This window comes from Chiroxiphia lanceolata, chromosome 20, assembly GCF_009829145.1.
Source record: "Chiroxiphia lanceolata isolate bChiLan1 chromosome 20, bChiLan1.pri, whole genome shotgun sequence".
Classification (NCBI taxonomy): domain Eukaryota; kingdom Metazoa; phylum Chordata; class Aves; order Passeriformes; family Pipridae; genus Chiroxiphia; species Chiroxiphia lanceolata.
Window position 1 is genome coordinate 10,862,803 of NC_045656.1, and position 22,784 is coordinate 10,885,586.

Sequence of the window (22,784 nt, forward strand, 5' to 3'; positions counted from 1 at the left end):
TGGGAAAATGTAACATGCAATAACAGAGAAACAACCAAGGCTGTTGTGGGACTTTTTCAGCAACACTCAAATATTCTCCCACTGATATCTGAGACTGTGGCCAGGAAGGAAACCAACCTGTCCATTCCATTTCTTGATTTCAGCAACCAAACACAGCAAAAAAAAAAAAACAAAACCACCCCCACCAACCCAAACACAGCCACTGTCAGGAGGAGAAAGCAATGGCTTTAGAAGCCACTCAGCTGTCAGAGCAACACAAGGCACAGCGTTTCCAGGCCTGGTTCACTGCAGGAGCTCACAGAACAGCCCAGACCACAACAGTCACAACAGAAACTCACTGCTCCTCTCTCCCAAGCTCTGGGAATCGCAGCAGTTGCCCTGATTAACCCAGAATTAGTTCATCACACAGGTCATAAAATCTATTTTCTTTGCTTTAGACCTGAGATACACTCTCTGGCCCAAGGACCAAAAGCAGCTCTTCCAGAGCACTTCACTGAGACCACAGCTCCAATATTCCACCAGGCACAGCATTCCACAGTCCTCTGATAGGACTGGGAACTCCTGCTGATGAGCACTGAGGGGATCCCTACTGGGATTTTTAGCAGCAGCTAAATCCATCAGAACCACAAAGAGTAAGAGAGACCCAGCAGGACTCTGGGCTCAGCCTGCTGAGCTGCTGCAGGGACAGGACAGAGCAGAGGATTGGGGATGGAGCTCAGGGAATGAGGGTACCTAAAAAACAACATCGAGTCACCTCCTCATTGCCAACCCAAATCTTCAAACACCATTCAGCCCCTGCATTTAGATTTGTGGTTTTGATCAAGTGTCTGAGAAGAGTCTTTAAGAGATGCCCACTGTGTACTGCCCCAAGCTCCAAAGTGCTGGAATTTTACAAACCACCCCCAAAGCTCAGGGGCAGGCAACCACTGCAGGCATACCTGGTATAAACAATGGCACACACTGCGCAGCTGGGGTGGGAACTCCGAGGAGGAATTAATGATTGCCTGAAAAAACTTGTCTGTCATTTGCAAGAGGCTCCGCTGGTTCTCCTCCAGGCTCTCTGTGGGCTCCAGCCTGCAACACACCCACACATGTATGACCAGCAGTGGCACACGGGACACAAACTGCACTCACGTGCTCGGCAGAATCTCATTGCCTCAGTTTTCTTATGGAAATACTTATGAACTTTTACACAACAGTTTCCATCACTATTTTAAACCACATAAGATGCAAATAAAAGGACACGTAACACCCAGCAATGAACAGGCTGTAGGTGGGATTCTCTCGGACCATTCCATACAAAGGCATGCACACACAATTCCAACTGATAAATGCATTATCAGTTTCATGATGGTTTATCTGAAACGAACACCTGAGGTAGACACAGGTATTTTAGGGTAAGCTATAAATAAGAAGGCCTATCCTTTGGGTAAGCTACTTAAGAGATGAATACTTATAATCTTTGTAAGAGTTAGAGATAATTCAAAGCAGTAGAGCAACAGCTACTAAATCCAGGTCTTGAAGTGATAAGAGAAATTAAAGCAAAAACTACACGCCATGCACACATTGTTGCTTCTGCAGTCACTGACCTATAGGTGCTTTCTGGTTCTGCTGGAAACACCCTTATTAGTGGCCTACATAAAACAGAAATAGCAGTAGGAGAAGAGGTCCTGCAAGGGCTCTCTCTCTTCCTTGCTTCTCAGGGCTCAGAGGACAGCAGCAAACCCTCTGTACAACCCTCTCTGGGCATGAGGGCAGCAGAGACAAGTAAGGTGTCTGGAAAAGTGAGGAGTGGAACAGTATGAAAGTATGAGAAACATATTTGCAACAAGGAAAAAGGAATCCTGTTATATTTACAATGCCAGGGAATCATGTTTACAGATAAATACATTTGCTCCTCCCCTTGAATCTCAAACCTTGTTGGATCCACCTCAAAGCTAACATGCTGCCACTCAGGAGATGTGATCACAGTCCTCAATAAAGGTTCCAAAAGCTTCTGCAAGTACGTAGCACCATATACCTGTGTCCAAGAAAAACAAGAACAGGAGGCCAGATTAACACAGCAATCCACAGGAACACTGCAAAGTTCTCTAAGTGTTACAAGAGCCTGAAAACACTTGATTTGTTTTGGCATAAGCCAGATTCCTGTAAAACTGGAGTTTGCATATTATAGTCTCACCCTTGGAACACAACTGAGAGCAACATCTACAACATTCATTTCCAGTGTGGAGAAAACTACGGGTCACTAACAACCACAATATCCAGCAGGGATTCTTTCCTAGAGCAGCGACTCCACACTTCATCTATTTGTACACAGCTTTTTAAATGGAAAGGGGAGCACAAACAAGACCTCAGACTTTGTCTCCCATCTTTAAACCACCAGGAACAGTCTTGCAGCTGTACTGGCCCAGAATCACTCCTATAACTGAACTAGTCAGAAAGGAAAAGGGGCAGTTCCAGGAGGATGCCTCTTTTGAAGTTGTGCCTGTGCATATCTTATCTACAAGATTCAGTTCATCAAACGTTAAAAAAGCAAAACTCCCTAAACTTCACAGATGTCAGAGCTGAAATTACCAGGAGCCCAAAGGCACCTCTGTACTGTTCCCATCTGATCCCATTACCCACATGCTTAACCCTACAGCCTGGCAGCTTTGTGTTTTCAAATTGCTAAACTCTTCCTGTTATCCAAGTGACCTGCAGGAGACAAAGATGAGATAATGTACCTTAAAACAAAAGTCATTATTTTACTGGCTAAGCTGTTTCCTCGGAAGAGTGTCTGCATGGAATCTGCCAGTTCAACCTCCTTTGAGAACATATTCCAGAGGAGCTGGTAGAGCAAGTGCCGGGAATCAAAGAGCGTGACCAGGACACGAGCCAGCTCGTCCTTAGAAGAAGGAAATGTTAATTTGACTCACAGTGAACCAAGGCAAGTATAAAAAAAAAAGTACTATGAAAAAACCACCAAGCAGTTTGCACTAATGCTTTATGCTTGCTAGGGGTCTGGCAGGTAAGTATCAAACTACACATGCACAATGTTTCTGTAAATGTTCCCCATGCTACTGCTTGTCTAAAAATCTGCCTCATGATATCCAGTCATACAATTCATATTATCCAGACAAATAAGCAGTTACTCTGCTGTATAACAAAACCCAATTCAATCTTGCTAAAATCTAGAAGAGCAAATAGAATCGTCTGTCTGCATTACAGCACACACCACCACTTATAATAACTGTATAAAAAAATAACTCCTAGACATTTAACTAGAAATTTACTACAAAAATGCAGTTTATCACCAAGATCTGAATTTAGATTCAGTGCAATTTTTATGAACACCCTAAGAAGGGCTAGTTATCATCAGTGGCAGCTCTATTCTCTGTACCACACTGTTGTCATACCCTTAATGTCTGATTAGTTTTTATTTCAAGTCTTACTATTTTAAAAAATGTAGGAAATAAAATGCGTGAATCAACTTACCCACTGAGAACAAGGCACCACATTGGCTAAAGCCATAGCAATAGGAAGCTCCCCCTGATCACCCATCATTGTAACCAACTCCACCAATCTCTCAAACCGATCCGCTAGCACTGTTTCTGCTAACGTATCAAATTCTGTCCCCTGCTGCAGAATTTTGGTGAGGACTTCCATAAACGTGGCTCTTGTTTGGAGGTCTTTATGATAGCCCAAGCCTGATTAAAAGAACCCAGAACTACTAAGGAAGATGTAAAAAGAAATCAAATAGCAATGTGTCAATCAGGCACTGGGCACGCCCGGCCAGCCCCGCTCCCTCACCTATGGAGTGCATGAGGCCGCTGTCGACGTTGGCGTTGAGCAGGTTGGACATGGCCAGCACGGTGCAGTGCCGCAGCGACGCCAGCCTGCGCGACATCCCGCGCTTCCGCCCGCCCGCCTGCGCCCCCTCGTCCTCCACCTCGCTGCAGTCGTTCAGCAGGTTCATGAACAGCGTGAAGTACCTGGGGAGAGAGCCCTGGATGGCAAAGCACGGCCTGCAGACCAACCGCCTGGGAGAGGCTGCACCCCCACAGTGAACCTCCCCAGGAAATCCCATCCCTGCCCCATCACAGTCCAGATGTGCTGCAACAACCCCCACCACTGCACTGGGGTGCACAGCTCCTCCCACAAGGGCATTCCACAGCTGTGCCCTTACCAAGAGATGCCCTGAGAGAGATGAGGTGGCACAGATACAAACACAGTACCACAGCAGGCTAATCCCTGCCAGGAGTGAAGCACACATCTGCATTAAGCAGAAACAAAGCCAAATTTTCTAATCATTTTCTAAATGAAAATGTTTCCATAAACCTCGAAGGTAGAGGTTTGTGAAACGGGACATAGAAGAGGTAATTCCTGATGGGATAAGACAATTATTTCCACTGAAGAAAAACAGTTTGTAACAGAAGTCATACAGTGCTTCTATTTAGAGTCATTGTATCAAAAAGTAGTTAAAAATCACTACTTACTTAAGAAATAATTGAGATTTTGCTTCCATCAACTCAACACCATCTCCTTCCTCAGGCTGGAGTGGAAGCCCAGCAAGAAGAGAAACCACTGCCTCCATACTCGCCTGGTCCAAATCTCTGAAAAAAAAATTTAATAAAATAAAATGAAAAATCCTTTTTTTGTTATAGATCTAACTGCAGGTGACAAAGACGCTTTTTAATTAAAAAAAAAAAAAAGATATCTTAGTAAAGTTCTGTCCATCATGAAAATATCTCTTACATTTTGTGGTACAGGTTCAAGCACTGTATCTCCTAAGGACAACAACTGCAGTGCAGTTTGTCACTAAAAAACCATTCAAGTACAAATTCAACACTGTAATATTTGATGATTTTACTCTTCAGAATGCACCACAAAGATAAAGCTCTAGATAATAAAATGGTCAATCCTAATGCTTCAGTTACAATTTTTTCTTTTCCTTAACATTGCTTCTGCTAAAGGTAGCCCAAGGAGCCAGCTCATGCATGGATACCAAATGCCACCTGGAATACTGACAGCAACTTCCCAAACGGGTGAAGAGTGTTCTTTCTTACCTTGTCAAGCATTTCACATCCTCATCTGTTGCTTGGTTAGATGTTCCCATAACCCAGTCTGTCAAATATTCCACCATTTTGTTCCTGTTACATATAAATATTTCTTTAGCTTTATTGGGGTTTTTATAGTGGTTTTGTTTAGTTTTGGGGTGGCTGTTTTTAAACACACTTACTACTGCTGGCATCGTTCTTAATTATTACAAACTCAGTGTAAGAACTCTTTGAAGCACCACACACTGAAGATGAACTGAACTAATTTTGTCAGACCAAGCAATACCCTGATCTCTATGACAAGCTGAATTGTTACATGTGTCTAGTATCACCACAATCAAACCAAAATTTTAATGCAGCACCAGGCTCTGAAATTCTGAAGACAAAGATGACAGAACTATCCCTATACCAGGAATACTGGTGTGACAGAGGTTTTTTTGTTTCCTTTTTTAACCATATAACCAAAATTACACTTGCCCACAGTTCATCATGTCATCCTTACCTAAATTTCATTTCTTGACAAAATGAAAGGTCATCTCTCCTTTCCATCATTACTTCTACCAACTGACAGAGCTTCGTTTTTATTTGAATGGCATGCACCAAATTTCCAAGCACACGCACATACCTGAAGAAAAAAGCAAAAAAATAATTAAATACTTAATGCTACTTCATATTTCAACCCTGCTCCTGCATCAGCTGAAGACCAGTAGCAAATTTTCTTCTGGCCAAAGGAGTTTCTGTCAGTATAAAACTGAACCCAAATCTGCTCTTCAGCTGGTTTTTAACCATTAACATCAATGTACAAGAAAGAAACCAGGAAAGCTGACAGGAATAGGGCCAAGCTATGGATGTCAGCTTTAAAGAATAAAAGTCACTCTCCACCAATGCACTTGATGCTACACAAATGATCTCCATGATTACTGAAGTTGTCAGAACCACAAAGAGGATCAGAAAAATCAGCTGCTGCTTCTCCATGGATGTAAGAAAAGATACAAACTAGAAGGTTCTAACTCACTTCTTAAACATAATTACTGTGTATAGGAAGGTCAAGAGGATTCCTTACCTAACCAGATTTAGCATCATTGTCTCAATACTCGCTTGTCCAAGATGTTCTGAGCTCCCTTCTGTGTGATTGTCGAGCAAATTCTTCATTATAGCAATGGTCTGCTCTACAAATTGTGTGTTGGTGTCAGTTAGCAAAACCTACAGGAAGAAAATTCCTGGTCTCAATTCTTTATGCATGAAGCCAAAAAGAGGGATAATACACTGGAGCATTTCAAAAATCTCATGGACAAGAAACTTTTCCAGTTATCACCAAGCCAAAAGAATTCCAATACATTCCAGATTCAATATCAATACTGCAGCCACAAGGATTCTGCAAACATTCTCACAGATTCTGTACCCAAGGGTTCACTAAGAAGTCAAGGATGTTTTCAACTATTTGATGTTAAATACAGCCTGGACTCACCACACAATGATCATTACCATGTTCTGTGATGACACACTGCTTACAGGGGGTTTGCACAGAACACAAACAGGGACCCATCTCAAGCACCGGGTGAAGGACACAACTGACAGAAATGTGAATAATATATCACCACTGTACCTGTCCTTGAGAGTCAAAGAACTTGCTGATGGTATCTTCAGCTTGTTGAAGAGCATTGGATAGAGGGCAGGGCTCAGCTCCAAGCCCACCAGATCTTTGATGTTGGTGCGGATCTGCAGCCCCACCTTCTCGTGGTTGCAGACCATGAGGGTCAGGAGCCGGTCGATGAACTTGCTGACGGGCGTCTCGACGCTGCCCTCGGTGGACACCATGGAGATCATGGAGCCCTTGCGCTCGCTGACGGGGCCCATGGGGGGGCTGTAGGTGGCCAGCCCGCGTTGCTGCGGTGCTGCAGGCACACCCCCCCAGGGCACACAGGAACCCTGTCATGTTGATCCACTCCTGCAGCGAGTCCGTGTCCGACAGGTCGATGGAGCCGCCCCCGCTGACGTGGGACATGCGCCTCTTCACAATCGTCTTGTGCAGACTCTCCGTGACCTGCAACAGAGGGGCTGGTGCTCAAACCTCACCGTTAAACACACGAGGAGAGACAGGAGTGCTCTGGAACACAGCCTGCCACTCACAATTCCAAAAATTCACCTCTGACAGTGTCCATCTGTCACAGTGTTCACCTTTCTGTGACAGCAGGAACAGAAATCTGTACAGATTTCTTGTTCCAGAGAGGTTGAAAGAAGCAAGGCTAGAGAGAGCAGGACTGAAGGGGGTTGCAGGTCAATCCCTGCTCTGCCACCAGGATTATAAAGCACATTACATTTTAAATCATGGCAGCAGCCGTGCTTGTTTAAAAACTCCAGTTAGTGAAAGGGATTTCAGAGTTCTCTAGCACTATTCCACAGTTTTCCCTACTCTTTGTTTCAATTTATTTTTAATTTTTAAGCTCAGCTTCATTCTCCTCCACAGCAATTTCAGTCAAATTACTTTTTGGTCTCTTAGCAAAGAAAGCAGACAACTGATTACCATTAATTTTCTGGAATACTTTCATGGAGTTTCAGTCTGCCTACAAAACTAATTTTCTAGATTAAAATTCAGATTCCTTAAAATACATAAGCTTAAAGAGTTACTTTGAATTTCTACAGGTTGAAACTATGGAAGAGTTCATAGTCACCTGCCCATCTTCCATTTTGGTCTTTGGATAGTTGAGGATTAGTTTTGTAGCTTGTTCCCATTTTGCATGTGTATCCTCCCAGGCCTGAAAGAAGATATATCAAGATTTCATTTCAAAGCTGCTTGTGGCAATATGCATGCAAGGAGTGTATGAACTGAGAAGGAAGTTCACCTCTGTGTTGCCTGCAGTTGGGTGCTCGATGCGCCTCAGTAATGCCATCACTCTCTTCTGAAGAGCTGCTCCCTACAAAGGGCACAGAACAGTTTTTTGAAAACCCACCCACATCAAATCTGTGATCTTTGAAAGCAATTATTGAACTAAGAGGAACACATCCCCTTAAAGTGTTTAGAAAAGGCAGCTTCTTCTTACACTGTAAAATCCTCATGAACTCAGTCACCCAAATTCTTTACACTTTCTAGCAATTCTAGAAATTGAGATATTTCAGGAAAAGTCAGAGCAGAACCAAACCAAGAATCTCAACCTGTTTGAAGAACTCAAACACAAAGAACAGTCTTATCATCGGGGCAGAAAGGTGTTTAACTGATTCCTGCTCCTCACCTGTTGACATCATGTTGCTGACAGATGCAAACTCCATGAAAGTGTTGTAGTTGGGCAGGAAATTGTGCACCGAGACTTCATCCACCCCACACCTGATGTCGGCCTCCTCGCAGAGGTGCCGGAAGCAGGACATGGCCACCAGCACTGCCTCGATATCTGGGCTCCACAGGAACATGTATAAGGCCACTTCCAGCTTGGTTTGGGCTTGGCGACAGATGGGTGTTCCGCTGCATCCCGCCGTGCTTTCCTTGGGAAACACAGAATTCCCCGTTTGGGAATACTGCTGATTAACAGGGCAGTTTATCAAGATTCAGCCTTAGCCAAACCGTGTTTAAACTGCCTTTATGTCAGTAAGAATAAGCAATCCTACACAGGCTCAGAGCTCTGTATGTGCATTCCTAAGGAGGACATACTCATCAACATCTTAACTGAAGAAGGTGTGGCTTTATAAAGTCTGAAACATCATTATTAACCAGCATATTAAATAAATACATTATTTAGGATACAGATGTCTTCTCCTCCTTAGAAATACTTAATTCTATTTTTTAAAATTACTCCCTAAGTAATTTAATTTCTACATGTACATAGGATTTTTTCCCAAGTGCTAAAATTAACTACTCTCATGTATTACTCACCATGGAAGAATTCCCTTTCCCCTTCCTGAGGGTAGCTCCTGGTGCACAGCGTATCATTTCTTCATGGTCAAGAGAAATTTGGCTAGTTCCACTTCCAGAGACATCATAGAGGAAGAGGAAGTGGCAGGAACTCCTATCTGACTGCTATGAAGAGAGAGAGAAAAACAATATATCAACGTAGTTTTTAAAATGTGCAAAAAGGATAGATTTGAGGAAGGTAAAGGATCCTCAACATTTACACAGTACTTTTTCCACTGCTGCTCTCAGCACATTAATGGTATCTTAGAATGGTATTTCCCTTAAGAAATACACTATTTGATATTTTAAGATTATCAGAAAGAAGCAAATCAGAATTCTGAGACTCAGAGGAACCTGAGATCAAAAAGGAAACTTTTATTTTATCCGTGCAGGTCTATATTTTACCACAACTACTTTCCCTTCTTCTCACTTTGGGGACTAGTTCCCTTTGTATTAGGGCATAAGGCATAGGCTTCTGTGAAACACAGATTTTCCAGGCAAGTAAAACAACCTATATAGCTAAAGTAAAAAAGAAAATAAAAATCCCAAACCTAACTGTGGTTAACTTTTCTAACTGAGGTGCCTCACAAAGCAGGGAGGAAATCAGAGAACAGAAAGTGTAGGTGTAGCTATTAAATTTCTTCCAATCATAAGAATAGTGTGGTAAATAAAGGAAGTGACAAAGCAGAGAACAACGTGTGTTGATGATCCTAACAGAGATGGCAACATTCACTTACTTTGTTTTTTAGAAGAAATTTATTCCTACAGATGAGAATCTCTCGCAGCCACTTGAGGATTTCTGTGCTGCTCAGCATCTGATGGCTCGTGAGCTTCTTGCAGATATAAAAAAGCATTTGTGAACTGCAGCAAAACGAAGTTCAGGGTTAGCCTCAGCTGTGGGACCGCCGGGGTGAAGGTGCTACACTGCACTTCCCATGGGAACAGGCCCTGAGCACGAACAGCCTGTGCAGGGCTAACACTGGTTCTTGGAATGTCCCACAGAGAGCAGGGTGTGCACTGGGAACACCCAGCTCCCCTGGGGCCCTGCCCACCCCCAGCAGCCTGCTCAGCTCCTGAGGCCCTGCAGTCATGGGCTCCTGTCCCAGATGGGCTCCTGTCCCAGATGGGCTCCTGTCCCAGATGGGCTCCTGTCCCAGCCCACGCTCGGGGCCGTGGGCTCGGAGCCTCCAGCTCTCCCCAGACAGATACAGCACAGACAGGGCAGGACAAGGTTACCTACACTGCTCTGACAACGCCTCAACTCTGCTCTGGAAGGAACACATCTAGGGATGTTCCTTCTTCATATCCATTCAGGCCTCACACTCTCTGTTAAAACTGCCAAAGGGTCCAAATTAGTGTCAGTTGGGATGGGTTTCCCCCAGCCCGAACAGAGCACAAACCCATTGCTGTTCCTACAAACTACAGCCCTGGGTGTCAGTTCCTGCCTGTCCAGGGGGGCTCAGCCCAGGCTTCCTCCTGCACTGCTGTTCCCTCCTTCTCCACCAAACATCAGCACCAATTGACAGTAAAGCACCAAATCCTATTGGTTTTACTATTTAGCTCATGCAATTTTTACAATTCCGAGTTTACAGATTCCTATCTTTTGGTTTAGCATTTTGTGTAATTTTGACTTTTTTGGAACTTCATTTCCCTTAATATTCTCCAAGAAATCAACCACAACAGCTGCTGTGAACTTATAAAGGCAAGACAACTTAATGAATTAAATTTCTTCATAAATATACAGGAAAGACCAATGGAGACTGCAGGTCAGGCCAAGCTATCACCTTCTTTAGGGGAGGGCTTCAGAGTCAGGATTAGCAAATCCATACTTCTGGAATTGCTCAGCATTAACCTCCCCTTAGTCCCAAAAGGATGAAATAGAATTTAAAAAGTAGTAATCATTTGAATGAGGGGGGAAATCTCCAACTTTTCAAACTAATAATCATTTCTACACCTCAACATCTGCTGAAGGGTGCCATTAAGGGAGCCAGGGAAATGTTTGTTATATTTTTATTAAATTTGTATAGTGTAAGGAAGATACAACTTCTCCATGAATACACATGACAATTCTGACTGCAGACTCCTGCTGTTGTTGCAAAGCTTTCCCAAATACTCACAGTTACTTAAAAGAAGACAAATCATAACAGTTATTTCTCTCATTTATAGAAGTTAATTTACATACCTGATTTCCCAGAATGTTTCTATAGGAGCATCAGGATTCCACAAGTCAATGCTGTCCAACTGGTGCAGAACCAGCAAGGCCTAAAGTCAAACCAAAGAGTCTTGCTTAAAGACAGCAATTCACAGAGTGCACGAGCACAGGCACAGAAATAGGTGCAGGCACACATCCATTACATTGTTTTGAACATAAGATGCAAAAAGCATGACAGAAGGATTATACAGAAGGACAAGAGTTCATTGTTAGTCCACATCAGAAGTATTTCATTTCAGAGTCTTTATCCACATTTGTACTCCAAACCTAGAGGTTTTCCCCTGTATTTCCACACAAGGCCATCCCAGGCACACAGACACAATGTTTGTAAAAGACAGGTTCTGGCTTTAACATTACCAACATCCAGCTGTGAAAATGCCAGTGCCTGCCCCAGTGCTCACCTCCATGGCCTCCTGGGCTATGTCTGGCATGCTGGACTGTGGCACCAGCTGGACAAGGCCTGTGATCAGCTCTGCTGTGCTCCCCTGGGTCTCAGGGCCCTGCTTCCTGGGATTCTGAACAGCAACAAGGGAAGCAAATTTAAGTTGGAGAAGTTTTTAATACCTGCCCACATTACTGACTGCTACAGCAGCATTCCTCTGGTTGAACCAGGTGGATTTTGGGATCTTTAGGAGAGTCTGTCATTTTATTTTTAATCCATGGATACCCCTTGCATGTCACGTCTTTGATAGAAGTGAAATATGTTTAAATTAAACAATGACAGACCTGAGAAAATGGAACATCTAAGACTGTATGTCTTTCTACTCATTGAAATTATGACTAATTTCCAACCTCCTTATTTTAATTTTCTTCTATTCCCCTCTCCTTCCCCCATCTTCCCCTTCAGAGTCACAGAACTTTATGCTCCTTCTCACTGTGTTGCTCTGATTCTACAAAATCTATTACAGTTTCTTTTTTGTTCTATCTTTTCCTTTAGAAGCACAGGAGCATCATAACCAGAGACAAGGATGAGTAGGATGTGTCCTAGATGCCAGGTGTATGTTTTTAATCTTTATTCATTTAGCAGCTTCAAAAGTAAACTCCACCACAAATGAACAGTGGGATAGTGGGATATACTTACACACAGCAAGAGCTTTGGATCTGCATGGATCAGTTTTACCAAGGACAACAGCAGAACTTGTAGCTTCTGGTTTCCAAATCAGTAGGTTTTTCTTTAAATTTAAGGCTTGTCATTTTCTCCTTAAATGTAAGACTCTGATGGAAGGAAAAACAGTCACAGTCCTTGTCAGGAAGGTAGTCAAACATAACAGTTACAATTAAACATCTTATGAAATGTATTGCTTTTATAACCTATAACTCAAGACAAAGTTTAGAAGTATACAAAATTCAAGTATAGTTGCACAGCCTTATACTTCAAAATCCCCCTCTCCCACAGGCAATCCCTTCATTGGACCTTTGAAGTTCCTGTAAGAATTGTTTCAGTGAGCTGTACGTGGACATAAAAGTTTTTGCATAAGAAACTATGGCAAAATCTCAATTTACTCAAGACTTTTTCCAAGACAGTCAAGAATATTGACTTTATTTCATAATGCTTGAAAAATCTTTATTTTATTGCTGTCACCAAGATCAAACAGTCAACTTGCTCAACAGAAAGCAAGACAAATGAAGACCTACTTGTGCCAATGGTGGTAAAAGCACTGCAGTTTTCAACAATTATCTTTACACACAGAATGCTTTTGTTTTTCAGATTAAGCAAGAATGGATGTGTTACCCTGTCATTCACACAGTCAGAAAGCTTAAAATGGACAGTTAGCCACAGAAGACAGAAGAAATACTTCTACATTGCCAGTTTAAAAGCAGCAGGAAACTGGAGAAACATGGAACCAGAAAGAGTCATTCCCCCAACACCTGCAGGGTCACAGAGCACGTGTGGCTCTCTGCTGCTTTGTGCAGCACAGCGCTCTTCCCCCCTCTAGGTTCCAATCTAAAGCCAATGAAAGCTGGGCTGGCTGGAGCCAGGCCCAGCAGAAGTGTGCTGGGGTAGCCCCAGCAGCCTTACCGGGGTCATGCGGATGGCGGGGTGGGCCCCGCAGCCCTGGATGGCCTTGTGCAGGGTCTCGCTGAACATGCTGCGCAGCTCCACCGAGTGGCAATACACGGCATCGATCCGGGGCCACCAGTCCAGCGCCGACTGCAGGGGACAGCCAGGCTGTTACACTGCTGCTGCAGCACCCCCACCCCTGCTGTGCACTCCCAGCTCACAGAGGCCATCCTTTACACCTGGGTGACACAGTGCTACCCACACGTCTGCGTTCTCATCGTGAAACTCGTGATACACAAACGAGTTGCAACAGAAGAGCCAATTCCAACTCGGCTGCTCACTACATCACTCTCCTACCTGAACAAACTGAAACCAGAAGTGCAGAAGGGTGTGGTAGATGAACAACTGCACAAACTTTCAAAATATTTTCATGTCTCAGCGCTTACCCTCATTTCACACTACTTAAATCCCCAAAGAAAATCACGAGGTCAGCTCTACCCCAGGTCAACAGACTGCAAGAAGGTGGTACAACTGTGCATGTCCTGAGAGTGGTTTTCAGGTATCAATATTTATCATAAAACCACAGATCATGAGATTTATTTGTCATCCTACATCAGAGGGACATACAGTACATCTCTGTACTGAAATGCTATAGATGTTATACTGGTCTGGGCTCTCACACTGGGAATCCACTGGTGGGAAGCACAGATGGATTTGCACACTCTTCCTTATTAGCAAGCAACTCCTGCTGCATGGACACGAGCAACAAGATTTGGTCTACTCCCCAAACTGCATTTACTGAGCAGATATTGATCTGAATAGAAGCCCCAGATCCCTGGGCTGATGAAATAGTGCCAGAACTTACATTTGTGATAATTCGGTGGAGCGAATTTACCAGCACATAATGAAATGTTGATGGGGAATTCTGTGCCAAGCAGATCTACAATAAAAATACATAAAAGCCACTTAGGAACGTCTTTGTCTTTCCCATCTTTCTTATCACACTGAATAACATCTTGAAGCCTTTTTATTAAATTGACAAAGCTGTCAAATCTGAACAAGGGAAGCCTAATCAGCCGAGGAAAGTTTTATAATAACATGCAGGGATTTATTACTAAGGGATATTTATACAGCTGAGCTCATTTATGAGCTTCCAGCTGCTGTTAGCACAGCTTTTATAACTGACAGGTCGTCAATGGCATGCAGAGAATGACTTACCAGTAAGTGCTGTTCTCACCTTAAAGTGTTGGGTTGTGAGGATTTATGCGGAAGCAGGAAACCAAGCAGTCAATCATCAGGTCTACATCTGCATTCTGATTGCCTCTTGAGAAAGGTTTGCTTGGGTTAAACAGCAGGTTCTATTTATTTCAGAAAAATGCAAACATGTAAATAAGGTACCCAGATTATTCCTGTCTACTTTCAGTATAACACTTTCCAGTGAAAAGCACTGGTAATCAATTAAGGAGAAATTCAAACTTTATTTCTGTATTTTAAAACTCAAATTTCTCACTGCAATTAGGAAACAGACATTTTTACCTTAAGATCTAGTACCATGGACTGCACCAGCAGGAAAATGACAGAATTATCTTCCCAGTTGATGTAGGTAGATGCTTTGCACAGTTTAACACAAGCAATAGCAGCACTTTCAGTCAGCTGCCTGCTCCCACTGTGGCCTGCAAGGGCCTTCCTGAGATTGTCCAGGAACAGCTTCTGCAGAATTCAAACCAGGAACAGTTATAACCAGACACTGGGATGGCAAAAAACAACTTGATGCAGCCTTCTGGGGAAATTCTGTATTTATTAATGTCATTCCCTTTGGTGGGTCTGGGGCAATCAGACTGGCACAAACAGAGGTGGTTGTTCCCTCTTAGTCACGTTTGCAGCCACATCAAACTCGACACCAGCTGCAGGTGCAGCAGTCACAGAGCACAGAGCACACCCCGCAAGCCCCACAACTCCTCAGCACAGCCAAACACCAGCAAGGTTCCCATTGCTGCTGCTGGAGGCAGAGGAAATGACAGCACAGAGGGTCAAATCTCCAAGGAGATGGAGAAGCTCTGAAATAACACTGTTTGGGACATACTAGCCTTATGAATTACTGACAGTGAAAGAAGATATGTGAGAACTCAAAAGGGGTGCAGAAATTTACACAGGGAACTGCAATGTGCTCTTTAGGTAGGAAAGACAAAATTAAATATACCTGAAATACAGAATCAGCAACAGCAAGCATCCTTCAGAAACCAGAGCCAGAATTCAGCTACCTGTCTTACCTTGTTCATTTTAGTCTCCTCTACCACGTCCTTTGCAATATCTTGGATTATCTCTGGACACAGGACCAGGAGGATGATCTGCAGTGGCCACACTGCTGCTTTACGCTTCGTGCTTTCAGCAAAGCCATCCACCAAGTCAAACAACTTCTCAGCACAATCTGCATAAAACATAAGCCCAAGTTCAATACCAGTTTTAATTCCAGAGACAAAGAATAGGTATAAAAGAGCAGAGGGATAGTTCCACCTACACAGAAGAAAGGTTCTCTTTTGCACATTACTGGCATACTACTGGGGATAACATGGTCTCAACCCAGTTAAAGACATGGTTTATCCAAAATATAAATTTTCCTCTCTTTGTCACTAGAGAAAAATAAAGGTGATGTTCTCTAAGTTATTATCCTGTATCGAGATGAAAAATATACATTCAAGAGCCTCCATCTTTTGGGGTATTTCTTTGTGTTGTGAAGCACAGTAATAATCTCTAATAGGGGAGTCAGGAAAGAAGAGAGATGGCAACATAACCTTACCTGCCCTGGCAAAGGTGACACAAATTTGTTTGTTTGCAGGCTGCACAAGGAGCAAAGAGGTCACAAAATGCAAGTGAATGCATTTTGGGGATGTCTGAGAGACCAGCCTTTGAACACTGTCATGTGTTATGCCTTACCAGCCATGTCAGTCTGGGGTGTTTGGTACAGCTTTGTGAATTCATCAGGATAGTTTTCCACCCAGTTCCAAAATGCCTGCAGATAATGCAAAACACCTTCACATTCCAGAGCTTTCAAACAGTTTTTCTGAATTATGTATTTAAAAGAAGCGAGATTTTATTCGTAATTCTAATCACACAAAATTTCTTACAAAACATATTTGCATCAAAGGGAGGCAACCACTTAATTTTACAGTAAATCACTGAATTGCAACTATTCCTAAACTAGAGGAAGTCTGCAAATAAGCAATGAAAGACAAGCATTGAAACCCTTACCTTTTCCAGACTGTTGATAACAGCTAACTGAGCTACTTTCTTAAGGGCTTTAAACTTGAATACAGTCTCTGTAAAGATAAAACATTTCTGCACTTAGAACAGAAACTTGGATCTAAAAAGCAACACAGGTTATAAAAGACATCTGAAGTGCAAAGCAGTTTTCAAACCAGTGTTTTTATGCTACTTAACTATTTTAAAATATTTTGGTAAATATATGACTGTATGGAGTAAAACAGGGCAATAAAAGATATATCAATTGCAGTGTCATCTCTGACTAACCAGACTGAAAAAGAAGTATTTCAAAACACAGGTTCAAATCATACCTTGCAAGAGTCGCTTGAGTTTGGAACAATCCACACTGATGTACTGCAAAAGTTCAATATCGTGGACATCAGCATTATCTTCTGAGCAAACAGTCAGTTCCTGCAACCTAAAAATAAGCAAAGCAAAGTAAATCCATCATATCATGTCAGACAGGTATGAACACACCTAGGATTCTGTACATTTCAGTAGCAGGGAACATTCTGTGACCTCCTCATAAACTACCATCTCCTCAGATAAACTTTTCCACGTTTAGAAATAAAAGATGGATCTTGCATGATTAAGAGTTAATATTATAGTCTTATTACACCCTCATACCAAAAATGGAGCTAGAAATACCAATGGTGAGCCTTACAAAATGCCAATACCTTCTGGTGTTCGTGCCCAAGATTTGCCTAAATCCTTGTGTTACCCACCCTACTGTAGCAGTAACCTTGTCATCTTTTCAACTAAGCATTAGATTAAGGGAATCATGACACCTTTAGGCTACTGCTCCTTAGCAGCAAGTCCTGCCCCAGATAAGTTCTCAGAGTAAAGCAGAGGCTGATGGTCCTTGGTATCACTGGACTGAGCTACAACCATTCCTGGTTCACAGTTCTGTGGCCTGAGCAAACGGGATGAAGTTTAATCACTCCAGTTTAAACACAATGGCATCTTTTCACACTTGTGTATCAGATAATTTACTCAACATCTCACAGGCACCAGGCCACTAACAACTAGAGCATATATTCCCACAAACTCAGACTGCCCTGGCGTGTTCCAAAGCTACAGATGTGTTTCAGACATGGAATGTGATTTCTAGTACTAGACACAAAAGCAGTTCTTCATTTCTCCAACGCCAGGAAACTTAACAGCCCTCACTGGGAATGGGAAGGTCCCCACTGCTGTGCTTTTCATGCCAAAACTCCCCCAGCTGCTGTGCAAGGCCCAGAAATATTCCTAAACAGGAAACCCAGGTCAAAGATCAGCAGTGCTGACTGGCTGAGTGACCCCTGTGGAGACCAGAGAGCTGGTCAAACATTTAACTATTGCTGTGCAAGCCATGTGAAGGGAAAAACAGCTCAGGGGAAAGCACTCTGCTCTGCTCAGAGGGATGGGAAGGAGGGCTTTGGAGCTTGGGAACAAATCGTGCTACAAATACATGCAGATCCACGGACTAGATTCACAGACTCAAAAAATTGTAACTGAAAAATCCTTCCTATAAAGGGAGCAAAAGAAATTGTTTCCATTTCCATCAGCAACAAAACACAATCAACCTATTGAGTAAAACCACATCCTTCATGCTAGCTGCCAAGTCTACCTTGAAATAAAGTTATTAAAGGCTCTGTAAAAACTCTGAAAATACTTCAGAATTAAAATTAATCATTTTAGACCGATTTCTAAAATGCAAATATTTCCAAAAGAATAGATAAATACATAATGAAAATATAAATCTTTGTTTCCATTAAATTGGTTCATTCACTGCTGTGTGACCACAGAAGGCTGCCCAAGCTCCACTTCTATTACAGGATGATCTCAGCTGTTATATACTGTGTGACAAGAGCTAAGCTGCTTCAAGCACCTTTCAAGAAACATCAAAGTATTTCAGGAATAAAAAGCTTAACACCACTGTAGTGGACTGACAAATGCTGAAGCATCAGAAGGATCTGGAACAGGGCAAAACCAGCAAAGAATAGATGGAAATTTTGTGCTTGTCTCCCTTCTCACTCAGAAAAGCAGAAAACCCAGTTATTTTTACAGTAAATGTGCTGTGAAACTCAAGTCAGTCAGAAGACAAATGGGTCTTTTCCCACAACTAACAAACAGCCCAGCTGTTTGTCCCCTTCAGGTATAAGACAGATTTAACACAAAAGCCTCCTAGTTGGAAAAATTAGACAGGGAAACAGCCTGGGGGCTCCAGCAGAGCTGTGGACAATCTCCAGTTTTCCTTCTAAATTTGTAAGTAAAGGGATACAACCCTTTAGCTTCAGCATCCTTTCATTTCCAAGACACCTTGCACCCAGAAGAACTCTACTCAACCTACTCAGCTGAATTATTTTCACTCATTATTTTCACCTGTACTTTTGAAAGCAGATTAAAAAAGCAATCAATGCAGCTCACAGGAAGCACGTCAGCAGTAGCCCAGGACAGGGAACAGGTTCAGTTTGTAACCTGGAACTCGAGGGAAATGTTGAAAGGAGCCCCAGTAGAGAAGGACCTTGTCAAAGAGCATTTTGCACAGACCCCAGGGGGTGCTGCCAGCCCCGTACCTGGTGGAGATGCGGCTGAAGACGGCGTTGAAGTTGTTGCAGCTGAGGGAGAAGAGCACCCCCGAGGCGGAGCTGCGCAGCTCGGCCGCGTGCTGGTTGCCCTCGCGGTACGTGTGGATGAAGTGGCAGATCTCGGGCAGCAGCTGCTTCACCAGCATCGTCTCGTCCAGCCTCATGGTGTCCTTTGGTTGCTAAAAATAAACTAGTGCTCCGCTGAATTCTGGTTTGGAGGCAAAAAAACTGGGGCGTCTGCCACGAGCAGGCCCAGGGCCTGGGTCTGCCCTCCCGACCTGCCCCAGGCTCCACTGAGCACGGCCCAGGGGGCTGCACAGAACGGCTGCTCTCCATCCCAGCCACATCCCAGCACGGCCAAACCACCCCACACTCCCAGCTAAGGCTCCCAAAGAGGGAGGACACGAGGCTGATCAACATCACCAAGTATGAAGCCTTCAAAGCCTACAGAAATCTAGTGAAGTTTCATAACCACCTCTAATCCTTGGCTGGGGTTTGTGTCTCCCCTTACTCCAGTTCAGACATGACTGAGTAGAGTTGCCCAGTTGTCTACAATTCCTTTGATCAAGCTATTAAATGAAAAATCATTACTTATAACTCTACAGATTTGTTGAGTGGCAGAACCGGCAATATCAAAAGTTTACTAGAATCTATTCAGCAGAAAAAATTTCACTAATGTGATTTTTGAAGTAACCCACTCTTTGTTCTGATGAGGGCACCCTGGAAGCTGCTCTGAGTCAAGGATCGGCAGAGCACGAAGGCTAAAGGGCAAAGATTCACCCTCACATCTCTTTGGGTAAGATCTTGGTCACTACGTTTTGACAGCGAGTATTTTATACTAAAAAAATGAACCAAAAAAGAGGTGTTTCTCCCTGGTTCTTGCCAGGGGGTTCTCTATGTGAGTCAAAAATGGCTTAACTTCCCTGCAACAGAAAAAAATCTGATTTTGCCAATGTGCACAGTGTGAGACATAAGGAAACTATTTACAAAAGAATTCAAAGTGAAACTTTGCTCTAAGAGCAAGTTTTAACAGAAGGGTCAGCATTAAAGCTTTCTAAAATTTTACCAATGAATTTTCCGCAGGGAATTGGGAAGTTTCAGAGACTCCCACTTAGTTGACCTGAGTCCTGTTGCCATGAGAACTTGATGAAACATTGAGCAAGAAATACATCTGAAGATACCACAGAACACAACACGCTTTGTACAGACCTTTGGCTCACTCTTATTTAACATGTTCTGCCTCGAACTGCTCTCATTTGAACTGACAGAGCAAGAAATATTCAGTACAAACTTAGGCTGTTTAAATATCATCAGCTCTCAGGAAAACCACTATTGTTTCAAACAACAGGAATAGAAGAAATATTTAAAAATAATTAATTTCTGAAGTTAAAACGAGTTTCTTTGGCTCACTGCATCAAAGATAAAAAGTGCCAAAAGAGGTGTTTACCATAGCTGGAAATTATTCTGGAAAATGTATTTACCTGGATCTTTTGTGATTTTAGAAGAATCCACAACTATTCAGACTGGTTTAGTACAGTGAGATGTGTCTTGACAGGTCTAACCATAGTAAGGTCATTACCTTACACAGAAAGAACCTTCAAAAACTGGTGCAGGGAAACAGCAAAGAGCTCAGATGATTTCAGGACATTCCTCCAGGAATACAGCTTTAAAAAGCAAATCCCTTCTTGTTGGAGGAGTATAGCACTGCAAGTGCTGCTCCCAGTGCAGTCTGGCTGTGCAGTCCCAGCCCAGCACAGCCCGTGTCCAGCCAGCACCACTGTCACCCACAGGGACCAGCAAAGAGCCTCTCACAGCTCTGACTGCAGGGCTTGGACAGGGCCAGCAATGCAATCTAGGAAACACCTGCAGGAGTCATCTGCACAGCAGTGCCAGCAAAGGTTCTGCTGCACAGAAACGTACATGGAAAACAACTTCAACAAAGGAAAGCTTCAAGAAATGCAAAGAAAACTCAGCACTGTCTGCAGAGAACTCAGCAGCAGGAAACAAATACTTGTACTGAATTATCTGCTACTTTGAACAAGATTTACTATCACGTTACTTTTCCTGTTTAAATGGATGGAAATGTTTCAATGTATCTGTTCAGGAAATACTGAGCAGGATACGCCAGAGCCTTCAAAGCCTACAGAAATCTAGTGAAGCTTCATAACCACCTCTAATCCTTGATTGGGGGTGTCTCCCCTTACTCCAGTTCAGACATGACTGAGTACAGTTGTCAAGTTGTCTGCAATTCCTTTTATCAAGTTATTAAAAAAAACCTTTACTTATAACTCTTCAAATTTGTTGAGTGGCGGAACTGGCAATATCAAAAGTTTACTAGAATCTATTCAGCAGAAAAGATGTCACTAATTCTAGGCAAAAAAAAGCACCTTCCAAATCTTTAATGTATCAATTATCTCAACTACATGTATTTATAGGAAGCTTTATTATTTTTTAAATGGCACTAATCCTACTTTGCTATAGATCTGATCAGTTCTAACTTCAGCACCAGCAATAACAGACACACAAGCATTTGACTTGTACTCTCCAACCCATTTGATTCCCACTTAGCAATTGCTTATGCAAGCCTACTCACCCCTGCCAGACATTTTTCCAGTGTATCCAAGATAATCAGCTGAGATAGATACAAATTCTTTTCAGCAGTTTCTCCAAATATTCTCTAGAAGTAGAAAGGATATGGATTCATCTGAGACACAGAAATTTGACTTGCAATGCACTAAAGTAGCAAAGTGGCTACCTAAGCTATAAGAACCATAAAAAGAAGCACTGCCAGAGCCTGGCCAGTTGTGTTACCTGTCTGGAGAGAGTCCACACGATCACAGATCACGTGGCTCCAAAACTCAGTGAACTTTTCTCGTGATAAATCCAAACCCAGGCTTTCCATTGAAAAAACAAAACATCCAACTGGATCTTTCTCAGCAGCTCCTTTGCCCTGCTGCACTCCTGCCCTTCAGGTGCTCCTTGCACTGCTGCCCTGGACACCTGAAGCACCTTCCCATGGCAGCACAGCCTCTGCTCTGAGCCCTGGGGCACTGTCAGGTACCTTCTGTGCCCCAGAGCTCCAACCTCACACCTGCCCAGCTGCAGACCCCACACTAACAGAGGATTCCCCTGAACCACCCCCTGCCTTTGGGTTTCTCTGCCCCAGCTCCCACTGCCTTTCTGTGGCTCCAAGAGATGCTGCTGGTGAACTTGGGAACAGAAAAAATTAAGTGTACAAGGCAAGCAACAGTTTGACTAAATTTCAAGTAATTCTCTGCAGATTGTACAACACAAATAAATAGCAACCACTTGAATAAAATCACCAAACAATGCAAAATTAGAAGACTTACCATGTTATTAACATTTTTTAAGATAGTAGTGAGACCACTGATGACCAGGGAAAACTTGTACTTGGAAATGTTGATGAGACATTCCTTGTTGTGCTCCGTACTGACTTTGGTGTGGGTATTCTGCTGGCAAACCTTGATTGGAAGCTACAAGAAAACTGCTTTAAGCTTTTTCAGAGCTTTAAAGATGAATTAAAAATTTGTGACACACCAGAAACAACCTGAAAAACGTTCTACAAGAGACAACTGCAAACATGTTATTTCATTTTCTCTATGTTCATCTTTCCATTAGTTATCTATAAAATAAAATGCTGAAGTTCACCTGTTCCTTTCTCTGAATTGAAAGTAAACCTCTATTTTGTGATAAATTTTCTACAAACTGAATGTCAAAGCAATCCAAAAGAACAGAAAAATGTAAGACAGAGTTCTAAGAAAAGATTGGTTTTTTCAAAAATTAGCTCATTAAAGAACAA

The 22,784-nt window shown here is 42.8% G+C and overlaps 1 protein-coding gene across 1 annotated transcript in view; it reads right to left on the reverse strand.

Moving 5' to 3' along the window:
* Positions 1-22,784, reverse strand: part of NF1 (neurofibromin 1) — a 74,838-nt gene that overhangs the window by 44,783 nt on the left and 7,271 nt on the right. Inside the window, 35 exon segments of the mRNA XM_032707769.1 lie at positions 939-1,074; positions 1,917-2,020; positions 2,108-2,116; positions 2,732-2,884; positions 3,475-3,686; positions 3,790-3,971; positions 4,476-4,592; positions 5,046-5,129; positions 5,539-5,661; positions 6,100-6,239; positions 6,643-6,677; positions 6,680-6,919; positions 6,922-6,951; positions 6,954-7,080; positions 7,709-7,792; positions 7,880-7,952; positions 8,266-8,513; positions 8,902-9,045; positions 9,657-9,780; positions 11,102-11,181; positions 11,533-11,646; positions 12,213-12,268; positions 12,271-12,346; positions 13,152-13,283; positions 13,999-14,073; positions 14,371-14,383; positions 14,385-14,491; positions 14,670-14,843; positions 15,404-15,561; positions 16,068-16,143; positions 16,383-16,450; positions 16,706-16,812; positions 18,953-19,143; positions 21,558-21,641; positions 22,315-22,458. Coding sequence (XP_032563660.1) covers positions 939-1,074; positions 1,917-2,020; positions 2,108-2,116; positions 2,732-2,884; positions 3,475-3,686; positions 3,790-3,971; positions 4,476-4,592; positions 5,046-5,129; positions 5,539-5,661; positions 6,100-6,239; positions 6,643-6,677; positions 6,680-6,919; positions 6,922-6,951; positions 6,954-7,080; positions 7,709-7,792; positions 7,880-7,952; positions 8,266-8,513; positions 8,902-9,045; positions 9,657-9,780; positions 11,102-11,181; positions 11,533-11,646; positions 12,213-12,268; positions 12,271-12,346; positions 13,152-13,283; positions 13,999-14,073; positions 14,371-14,383; positions 14,385-14,491; positions 14,670-14,843; positions 15,404-15,561; positions 16,068-16,143; positions 16,383-16,450; positions 16,706-16,812; positions 18,953-19,143; positions 21,558-21,641; positions 22,315-22,458 — 4,020 coding nt within the window.